General features: G+C 40.6%; 1 protein-coding gene across 1 annotated transcript in view; it reads right to left on the minus strand.

Annotated features, from left to right (window-relative positions):
- The window catches only part of LOC117512544 (dedicator of cytokinesis protein 3-like), a 173,113-nt gene that overhangs the window by 133,743 nt on the left and 27,240 nt on the right, over positions 1 to 12,130 (minus strand). Inside the window, 1 exon segment of the mRNA XM_034172653.1 lies at positions 9,797 to 9,880. Within this exon segment, the coding sequence (XP_034028544.1) occupies positions 9,797 to 9,880 (84 nt within the window).

Raw genomic sequence — 12,130 nt, forward strand, 5'->3', positions numbered from 1 at the left:
TTGTTTAAAATATAAATAAAAACACAATACAATGATTTGAAAATCCTCTCCAACCTATATTCAATTGAATACACCACAAAGACAAGATATTTAATGTTCAAACTGACAGACTTTGTTGTTTTTGTGCAAATATTTGCTCATTTTCAATTGGATGCCTGCAACACATTTCAAAAAAGTTGGGATGGGGCAACAAAAGACTGGGAAAGTTGATGAATGGTCAAAAAACACATAATAGGAAACAGGTGAGTGTCATAATTGGGTATAAAAGGAGCATCTCCAAAAGGCTCAGCCGTTCACAAGCAAAGATGGGGCGAGGATCACCACTTTGTGAACAACTGCATGAAAAAATAGTCCAGCAGTTTAAGAACAATGTTTCTCAACGTTCAATTACAAGGAATTTAGGAATTCCATCATCTACAGTCCATAATATAATCAGAAGATTCAGAGAATCTGTTGAACTTTCTACATGTAAGCGGCAAGGCCGAAAACCAACACTGAATGCCCGTGACCTTCGATCCCTCAGGCGGCACTAGATTAAAAACCAACATCATTGTGTAAAGGATCTTACCGCGTGGGCTCAGGAACACTTCAGAAAACCACTGTCAGTTAACACAGTTCGTCACTACATCTACAAGTGCAAGTTAAAACTCTACCATGCAAAGTGAAAGCCATACATCAACAACATACAGAAACACCGGCGCCTTCTCTGGGCCGGAACTCATTTGAAATGGACAGACGCAAAGTGGAAAAGTGTGCTGTGTCTGATGAGTGCACATTTCAAATTATTTTTGGAAATCATGGACGTCGTGTCCTCCGGACAAAAGAGAAAAAAGGCCATCCAGATTGTTACCAGTTCAAAGTTCAAAAGCCAGCATCTGTGATGGTATGGGGGTGTGTTAGTGCCCATGACATGGGCAACTTACACATCTGTGATGACACCATCAATGCTGAAAGGTACATCCAGGTTCTGGAGCAACACATGCTGCCATCCAAGCAACATCTTTTTCAGGGACGTCCCTGCTTATTTCAGCAAGACAATGCCACATTCTGCACGTGTTACAACAGCATGGCTTCATAGTAAAAGAGTGCGGGTACTAGACTGGCCTGCCTGCAGTCCAGACCTGTTGCCCACTGAAAATCTGTGGCGCATTATGAAGCGCAAAATACGACAAGAGAGACCCTGGACTGTTGAACAACTGAAGTCATACATCAAGCAAGAATGGGAAAGAATTCCACCTACAAACCTTCAACAATTAGTGTCCTCAGTTCCCAAATGCTTATTGGGTGTTGTTAGAAGAAAAGGTGATGTAACACAGTGGTAAACATACCATTGTCGCAGCTTTTTTGAAATGTGTTGTAGGCATCCATTTCAAAATGAGCAAATATTTGCACAAAAACAATAAAGTTTTTCCATTTGAACATTAAATAGCTTGTCTTTGTGGCGTATTGGTTCTCACACGTGGCCTTGCTGTCACGAACACTGACATTTTTCCTTTTGCCTCGGTGGTTTCTGACCACTCATTTATTAGGTGTGCATTTATGCTGCCGCGTTTAGTGGAACGAAAGCCTTGTCTATCTCTGCAGCGACGCATTAATCCCTCAACTATGAACTCGAAGCCACACTGCCTGAAATTTTGGCTTCGGGTTTGGAGAATGTTCAATCAGTGGATAGTCTTGCAGTTGGCTTGAATTAAGTGCTCAAGGCTACACTGGATAAGGTTGGCCTCCTCTTTTAAGGCCACGCCTTCACAGGGCGCAGTCGCCTTGGCTTTATGGTTACTTGCGTGACCTTAGGCAGAAGGCTCGAGGTTTGGAACGGAAATGGCGTAGTTCTAAATTAGAGGTGTTCCACCTTGCATGGCGTGATGCTGTCTTAGATTATAAGCATGCACTACTGGCTACAAAGCGTGCCTATTATTCTGATTTGATCAATAAAAACAAGCATAATTCAAAGTTTTTGTTTGAAACTGTAGCATTTCTCATTCATGGACAGCCACCTGTTATTCACTCTCCCTTTTCAGCACAGGACTTATTGGACTATTTCAAGAAGAAAACTGAGGATATTAGGTTGAGCATATCTCAGCAGGCTTTGGTCCAGCCACCGCAAACTGCTATGGAGGTGTATGCGCCCACTGAGGTATTACCCAGATTTACAGATTTTGATGGTATCTCGCTAGGCGCGCTGATGAAGCTCATGATGTCTACTAAAAGCACAACCTGTTTATTTGATCCTATACCAACAAAACTGTTTAAGGACCTGTGGCCCATTCTTGGACCGACTGTGCTGGAAATTATAAATCTCTCATTAACTTCTAGATCTGTTCCTAAATGTTTCAAGTCTGCAGTGATTAAATCATTACTTAAGAAATCCAATCTCGACCCTAGTGTTTTGAAAAATTATAGACCGATATCAAATCTATCATTTTGTTCTAAAATCCTGGAAAAAGTGGTTTTGCAACAGCTCGTGGGACTACGTCACTGAGAATAATCTTTTTGAGCCACTGCAGTCTGCTTTTAGAAAATATCACTCCACAGAGACAGCACTTACTAAAGTAGTGAATGACCTTTTGCGAGCAATGGGCTCAGATACCACTACAGTCTTGGTGCTGTTGGATCTTAGTGCTGCATTTGACACTGTGGATCATCATGTTTTACTCAATAGGCTGGAGAATCACTTTGGGATTACTGGAACTGCTCTTGCATGGTTGACCTCATATCTGTCCAGTCATTCTTACTGTGTATTGTGTAATGGCACCTCCTCTGATCATAGGGACATGAAGTTTGGGGTTCCACAGGGATCTGTTTTAAGCCCCGTGCTTTTTTCCCTTTATGCAGCACTCCTTGGGAATATACTGCGGCACTTTGGGATTCCCTTTCATTGCTATGCTGATGACACTCAATTGTACATGCCAATAACTGCTGGTAATCTCATTCACATAAAATATTTGGAAGACTGCCTTGTATCAGTAAGAATTTGGATGTCTAGTAACTTCCTACTTTTAAATTCTGATAAGACTGAAGTTATGGTTCTTGGTCCAGCGAGGTATCTGCATCAATTTTATCAGCTAGCACTTAGGTTTGTGTGTTATACATCAATCAATCAATCAATCAATCAATTTTTTTATATAGCGCCAAATCACAACAAACAGTTGCACAGGCTTTATATTGTAAGGCAAGGCCATACAATAATTATGTAAAACCCCAACGGTCAAAACGACCCCCTGTGAGCAAGCACTTGGCTACAGTGGGAAGGAAAAACTCCCTTTTAACAGGAAGAAACCTCCAGCAGAACCAGGCTCAGGGAGGGGCAGTCTTCTGCTGGGACTGGTTGGGGCTGAGGGAGAGAACCAGGAAAAAGACATGCTGTGGAGGGGAGCAGAGATCGATCACTAATGATTAAATGCAGAGTGGTGCATACAGAGCAAAAAGAGAAAGAAACAGTGCATCATGGGAACCCCCCAGCAGTCTACGTCTATAGCAGCATAACTAAGGGATGGTTCAGGGTCACCTGATCCAGCCCTAACTATAAGCTTTAGCAAAAAGGAAAGTTTTAAGCCTAATCTTAAAAGTAGAGAGGGTGTCTGTCTCCCTGATCTGAATTGGGAGCTGGTTCCACAGGAGAGGAGCCTGAAAGCTGAAGGCTCTGCCTCCCATTCTACTCTTACAAACCCTAGGAACTACAAGTAAGCCTGCAGTCTGAGAGCGAAGCGTTCTATTGGGGTGATATGGTACTACGAGGTCCCTAAGATAAGATGGGACCTGATTATTCAAAACCTTATAAGTAAGAAGAAGAATTTTAAATTCTATTCTAGAATTAACAGGAAGCCAATGAAGAGAGGCCAATATGGGTGAGATATGCTCTCTCCTTCTAGTCCCCGTCAGTACTCTAGCTGCAGCATTTTGAATTAACTGAAGGCTTTTTAGGGAACTTTTAGGACAACCTGATAATAATGAATTACAATAGTCCAGCCTAGAGGAAATAAATGCATGAATTAGTTTTTCAGCATCACTCTGAGACAAGACCTTTCTGATTTTAGAGATATTGCGTAAATGCAAAAAAGCAGTCCTACATATTTGTTTAATATGCGCTTTGAATGACATATCCTGATCAAAAATGACTCCAAGATTTCTCACAGTATTACTAGAGGTCAGGGTAATGCCATCCAGAGTAAGGATCTGGTTAGACACCATGTTTCTAAGATTTGTGGGGCCAAGTACAATAACTTCAGTTTTATCTGAGTTTAAAAGCAGGAAATTAGAGGTCATCCATGTCTTTATGTCTGTAAGACAATCCTGCAGTTTAGCTAATTGGTGTGTGTCCTCTGGCTTCATGGATAGATAAAGCTGGGTATCATCTGCGTAACAATGAAAATTTAAGCAATACCGTCTAATAATACTGCCTAAGGGAAGCATGTATAAAGTGAATAAAATTGGTCCTAGCACAGAACCTTGTGGAACTCCATAATTAACTTTAGTCTGTGAAGAAGATTCCCCATTTACATGAACAAATTGTAATCTATTAGACAAATATGATTCAAACCACCGCAGCGCAGTGCCTTTAATACCTATGGCATGCTCTAATCTCTGTAATAAAATTTTATGGTCAACAGTATCAAAAGCAGCACTGAGGTCTAATAGAACAAGCACAGAGATGAGTCCACTGTCCGAGGCCATAAGAAGATCATTTGTAACCTTCACTAATGCTGTTTCTGTACTATGATGAATTCTAAAACCTGACTGAAACTCTTCAAATAGACCATTCCTCTGCAGATGATCAGTTAGCTGTTTTACAACTACCCTTTCAAGAATTTTTGAGAGAAAAGGAAGGTTGGAGATTGGCCTATAATTAGCTAAGATAGCTGGGTCAAGTGATGGCTTTTTAAGTAATGGTTTAATTACTGGCCACCTTAAAAGCCTGTGGTACATAGCCAACTAACAAAGATAGATTGATCATATTTAAGATCGAAGCATTAAATAATGGTAGGGCTTCCTTGAGCAGCCTGGTAGGAATGGGGTCTAATAAACATGTTGATGGTTTGGATGAAGTAACTAATGAGAATAACTCAGACAGAACAATCGGAGAGAAAGAGTCTAACCAAATACCGGCATCACTGAAAGCAGGCAAAGATAACGATACGTCTTTGGGATGGTTATGAGTAATTTTTTCTCTAATAGTTAAAATTTTGTTAGCAAAGAAAGTCATGAAGTCATTACTAGTTAAAGTTAATGGAATACTCAGCTCAATAGAGCTCTGACTCTTTGTCAGCCTGGCTACAGTGCTGAAAAGAAACCTGGGGTTGTTCTTATTTTCTTCAATTAGTGATGAGTAGAAAGATGTCCTAGCTTTACGGAGGGCTTTTTTATAGAGCAACAGACTCTTTTTCCAGGCTAAGTGAAGATCTTCTAAATTAGTGAGATGCCATTTCCTCTCCAACTTACGGGTTATCTGCTTTAAGCTACGAGTTTGTGAGTTATACCACGGAGTCAGACACTTCTGATTTAAAGCTCTCTTTTTCAGAGGAGCTACAGCATCCAAAGTTGTCTTCAATGAGGATGTAAAACTATTGACAAGATACTCTATCTCCCTTACAGAGTTTAGGTAGCTACTCTGCACTGTGTTGGTATATGGCATTAGAGAACATAAAGAAGGAATCATATCCTTAAACCTAGTTACAGCGCTTTCTGAAAGACTTCTAGTGTAATGAAACTTATTCCCCACTGCTGGGTAGTCCATCAGAGTAAATGTAAATGTTATTAAGAAATGATCAGACAGAAGGGAGTTTTCAGGGAATACTGTTAAGTCTTCTATTTCCATACCATAAGTCAGAACAAGATCTAAGATATGATTAAAGTGGTGGGTGGACTCATTTACTTTTTGAGCAAAGCCAATAGAGTCTAATAATAGATTAAATGCAGTGTTGAGGCTGTCATTCTCAGCATCTGTGTGGATGTTAAAATCGCCCACTATAATTATCTTATCTGAGCTAAGCACTAAGTCAGACAAAAGGTCTGAAAATTCACAGAGAAACTCACAGTAACGACCAGGTGGACGATAGATAATAACAAATAAAACTGGTTTTTGGGACTTCCAATTTGGATGGACAAGACTAAGAGACAAGCTTTCAAATGAATTAAAGCTCTGTCTGGGTTTTGGATTAATTAATAAGCTGGAATGGAAGATTGCTGCTAATCCTCCTCCTCGGCCCGTGCTACGAGCATTCTGACAGTTAGTGTGACTCGGGGGTGTTGACTCATTTAAACTAACATATTCATCCTGCTGTAACCAGGTTTCTGTTAGGCAGAATAAATCAATATGTTGATCAATTATTATATCATTTACCAACAGGGACTTAGAAGAGAGAGACCTAATGTTTAATAGACCACATTTAACTGTTTTAGTGTGTGGTGCAGTTGAAGGTGCTATATTATTTTTTCTTTTTGAATTTTTATGCTTAAATAGATTTTTGCTGGTTATTGGTAGTCTGGGAGCAGGCACCGTCTCTACGGGGATGGGGTAATGAGGGGATGGCAGGGGGAGAGAAGCTGCAGAGAGGTGTGTAAGACTACAACTCTGCTTCCTGGTCCCAACCCTGGATAGTCACGGTTTGGAGGATTTAAGAAAATTGGCCAGATTTCTAGAAATGAGAGCTGCTCCATCCAAAGTGGGATGGATGCCGTCTCTCCTAACAAGACCAGGTTTTCCCCAGAAGCTTTGCCAATTATCTATGAAGCCCACCTCATTTTTTGGACACCACTCAGACAGCCAGCAATTCAAGGAGAACATGCGGCTAAACATGTCACTCCCGGTCCGATTGGGGAGGGGTCCAGAGAAAACTACGGATAAAGTGAGGAACCTTGGAGTAATTTTTGATCCTACATTGTCCTTTGACCTCCACATTAGAGACATTACGAGGACTGCTTTCTTCCATTTGCAAAATATAGTGAAGATTCATCCCATCCTGTCTATGGCTGATGCTGAGACTTTGATTCATGCATTTGTCTCTTCTAGATTTGACTATTGTAATGCTCTATTTTCTGGCTTACCGCAGTCCGGGATTAGGGGTCTTCAACTGGTTCAAAACGCTGCTGCCAGGTTTTTGACACAAAGCAGAAAGTTTGACCACATTACACCCATTTTGGCATCCCTGCACTGGCTTCCTGTTGCTGCAAGATCTGATTTTAAAGTACTGTTATTAGTTTAGAAAACTGTTCATGGACTTGCACCTCCCTATCTGGCTGACCTGGTAAGCCCCTATGTACCAGCTCGGGCCCTGCGTTCTCAGGGTGCAGGACTTCTGTGTGTTCCCAGGGTGAATAAAAAGTCTGCCGGTCACAGAGCTTTCTCCTACCGTGCCCCAGCTCTGTGGAACGATCTCCCGGCACACGTTCGACAGTCTGATACTGTGGAGACTTTTAAGTCACATTTAAAGACTCATTTGTTTTCCCTGTTTTATCATTAGTGTTATGATGTGTTTTTATTCTTGTATTCTTTTATGCTCCTCTTTTTATTGTATTTTAAATTTTAATTCAGTTTTTTGTTGTTGTTGTTTTATGTTGTGTGAAGCGCCTTGAGACGATTTCGTCTTGAATTGGCGCTATATAAATTAATAAATTTGAAATTTGAAATTCAATTGAATATAGGTTGAAGAGGATTTGCAAATCATTGTATTCTGTTATTATTTACATTTTACTCAACGTCCCAACTTCACTGGAATTGGGGTTGTAAGTAGGAGAACTTGCACAATCAGGGGCTGACTAAATACTTTTTTGCCCCACTGTATATAGCGCTTTTCCATCTGCATCAGATGCTCAAAGCGCTTTACAATAATGCTCACATTCACCCCAATGTCAGGGTATTATACCCCATAACTACAATGTGAAAAAGGTTTTTTTTTTTTAAGATTTTTGCATTACTAAAAATCAAAATAACAAAGAAATTACATGTCCATAAGTATTCACAGTCTTTGCCATGAAGCTAAAAATTGAGCTCAGGTTCATCCAGTTTGCACTGATCATCCTTGAGATGTTTCTACAGCTTAATTGGAGTCCACCTGGGGTAAATTCAGTTGATTGGACATGAATTGGAAAGACACACACCTGTCTACACATAAGGTCCCACAGTTGACAGTGCATGTCAGAGCACAAACCATGCATGAAGTCAAAAGAATTGTCTGTCAAGCTCAAAGACAGGATTGTGTAGAGGCACAAACGTGGGGAAGGGTTAAGAAACATTTCTGCTGCTTTGAAGGTCCCAATGAGCATAGTGGCCTACATCATCCATAAATGGAACAAGTTCGGAATCACCAGGACTCTTCCTAGAGCTGGCTGCATGTCTAAACTGAGCGATCGGGGCGGAAGGGTCTTAGTCAGGGAGGTGACCAAGAACCCGATGGTCACTCTGTCAAAGCTCCAGCATTCCTCTGTGGGGAGAGGAGAACCTTCCAGAAGGACAACCATCACTGCAGCAATCCACCAATCAGGCCTATATGGTAGAGTGGCCAGACAGAAGCTACTCCTTTGTAAAAAGGCACTTGGCAGCCCACCTGGAGTTTGCCAAAAGGCACCTGAAGGACTCTCAGACCATGAGAAACAAAATTCTCTGGTCTGATGAGACAAAGCTTGAATTCTTTGGTTGTGAATAGCAGGCATCATGTTTGGAGGAAACCAGGCACCATCCCTACAGTGAAGCATGGTGGTGGCAGCATCATGCTGTGGGGATGTTTTTCAGCAGCAAGAACTGGGAGACTAGTCAGGATTGAGGGCAAGATGAATGCAGCAATATACAGAGAAATCCTGGATGAAAACCTGCTCCAGAGTGCTCTTGACCTCAGACCGGGCGACGGTTCATCTTTCAGCCAATGAGTGCCCAATCTTCAGATTTCACATTCAATTGCTCCATTGGCACTTCAAAATCGATACACAAGTGGATCCAGAACTGCTTTATAGAGGGTGGCGTTAGAAAAGATCAACCTCACAATATACATCAAAAGTGCAAAATTGTCTCGCTCTTATTGGCTGCACATTTGCAGCCAATAAGAGCAGTGCAGGGAGTGGCTATGCTAACAATAGAGGAGAAGCTAATGCTCATCAAATATATCAGAATTTCCAGAACTGAGCAGCAACCAATTAGTTTCCTGTTGGGAGCAATGTACAAAAACAAAAATCCACATGGATATATGTCAGCTTCGTCATCTTAGTTAGAATGTGGGGGTGTCACACAGACCAGTTCATTGGGTGCATCTTCCAAAGTTTTTGTATATCCCTCCACCCCCCTTGACTTGATGCTAGATCTACCCCTGCATATATCACAGAAGTCTAAAACAAGATGGTTCTGGACTAAAAATTTTTTCAAGCAGCAGAGATCCTGCATACAAGCATAGAAATGTGGGATTTTAAAGATGCTTAATGTGAAACCCCAAACATATTTTACTGCAAATGAGGGATTAATAAACAGATTTCATGCAAAATTAACCATTCAATGTAGAATATTTGCATTAAATGGCAATTAGATATGATACTGTTAAAACGTCATTAGCTGTAATTTCACTACGTAGCACCACCACAGTTACCACTGACTCTACTGAATCGTCAACAAGTCATTTTACATTCGCAGCTTTTCCTTATTCAAACAGAATATTAGAATGATCAGTTTTCCATCATGGTTTGTTTGTTTGGGGATGTTTGTCATTCAATATTTTCAATGTGTGTATTTACACCGCATCCACACCACAAATTACCATCGCAACAGCATCTACAACATGGTTTCTGCTTTGCATTTCTGTTGGAGGGTATTTACCTTCACTTTTCTCCAGAATCTGTACTGTTTCTCCGATCTCCAGGACCAGGGCCTGACATACTGATGACCGGAAGTTGCAGATCACTGGACAAAGACAGAAAAATCCTTGAGACAACAGTTATGGTGCTTTCTGTCTTACTGTATGGTTGAGAGACTTGGAGGTAAAAGCCACATTGTCACTTTTATGGATATGGAACCTGGAAGGTCACCACTTGAAAGCATGCCCATACCTTAGAAACCCAGAGAGGGTCTGGAAGGGTGTCTGTGATGAGCCGGGATAGTCTCGTCATTGTGTGGTGGCTTTGTTTTAACTGTGAGTGGATTTTCAAGATGTCCAGAAACTAATTTTTTTTTGTTACAAATTTTGACATACTTTGGTAGTCCCTTACATTTCCATGGAGCCCATAACATTGTTAAACATGCTTGGACATCATGGATAGGTTTTCTAGAAGCACCAAGGTTGTGCTAAAGTTGCACTACAAGTGTGTTATAGTTGTTTTTGCACAAGTTGTCACAGGCATCGACCGTGACCTTCCAGTACATCTTTGAAAGTGTGAACAGGGCTTAACCAGTGAACTGTTGTGACGACTGTTTCTTCAGGAGGCTCCTTGGGTACCATTGGAATGATTGAGTGAAATGGAAAATTATTTATGAAACTCAGATCAGGACTATTGCCTTGCAATGTGAGGCAACATTTGCTATGACATATTGGCCATGTGGTGCATTTCTCTAGGTGTGATCATGTCTGTTATTGCTTTCAATGGTCCTGCTGTGACATAGCCCTCCAGCAACTGGAAAAGGCCAAGAGGACACCCAGGAATCACGTGGTTGAGACAGATACAGTAGATGGTGATGCGCAACATCATGCTCCCAGACCTGACCTGACCTCACTGATGGCATCTGAGTAGATTAGGAGCATGTGGTACACCATTATCTTTTCACAGCTTTGTTTCAGCTTATTGACAAATGTAGGCAACTCATGATTAGGGCTTGGTAGAGCTGTAGTTCTGTAGTGCACCCCAGTTTTTCCATAGTATTCATGAGTTGTTGAGTATACATTGCACATCAACTAAATGGGCAAGTTCACACCACTCATATAATGTGAAATTGATCTCTTTTTTATACAAATCCATATCCATACACACATATGTATATATATACATATATATAAATTTCATAATTCCATGTGCTTTTGTTGGCAAGTATACTTACCCAGTGCATCTGTGAAGTGGCAAGCGGGGTATTGTTCACAGGTGTGTGTCTGCAGGTAAGCTAAATCAAAAATAGGCGGAGGGATTTCCTTCAAACTTGTTGGGAATATTACTTGGATAGATATCAAGAAGTGATTACATTTTGAACTAATTTGATCAAAAGGTCAACATCAAGGAAAACATGATCCTAAAAACTGTATATCTCAACAACCAATAGGCCCAGCTCGATTATTCGATTCTGGAGTAGTTTAGTCAAAGGTCAAGTAAAACATGATCTGAAAAACTCATTTTTTCTGTATTTCTCAATAACCAAGAAATTTTCTAATTGTAACCAAACCAATAGCTAAACATTTCCTTTTCCAGTGACTGCTTGCACTCATATGCTTATGACAAATTGGGAATGGAAGCTGACACACTGTAGATGAGAGCAATGACGGGCATCATGACTATAGATAAGGTTACCGAAGTTACAATGTTGCACACTTACATTAATTATTAACTTTTTCAGACTATGAAACATCGGGGTTAGCCAACTAATTTTGCTATTGCTGTTTAACTTTCACAGATGCTCAGTGATGTCTGCAATGTTGAAGTTATTGAATGGTAACACATAGACAGTTAGTGAACTAGACACTGGTAATCCTGATACAATGCAGAGTATATCCAATACGATAAAGTGTTTTGGAGGAGTAACGTCTGAGTCCATGCTGCTAGCTGCACCAATCTCGTCCTACATGGAAAGAATCAGGAGTCTGCATAAACGTGTAGCTTATATGAAACTATAGATTTTACTTGATGTTCTCTGACTGGTGTCCTATTCAGGCACAAATTTAAAGGGTATTGGAATACTTGTATTCTGAAACCTAACCACTAGGTGATGTCACAAACACAGTCATGCAGCTTTAATGCTGATTACTGTGTTAACCCTCTGGGGTCCGAGGGCAATTTTTGGACAGTTCACTCGCTTGGCATAAATGTTTTATTATTGCTGTTAACAGCTCTCCCTGCATCCCACAATCAAGTTTTATGTCTCTTTTTTTCAGGACAACCTGTGCTTTCAGAATATATATGTTTTTGTTGTGTTTTATAAGTGTAATAAAGGTTTACAATCAAAAATAGGCAA

This window comes from Thalassophryne amazonica, chromosome 6 (genome assembly GCF_902500255.1).
Source record: "Thalassophryne amazonica chromosome 6, fThaAma1.1, whole genome shotgun sequence".
In the NCBI taxonomy this organism is placed as follows: Eukaryota; Metazoa; Chordata; class Actinopteri; order Batrachoidiformes; family Batrachoididae; genus Thalassophryne; species Thalassophryne amazonica.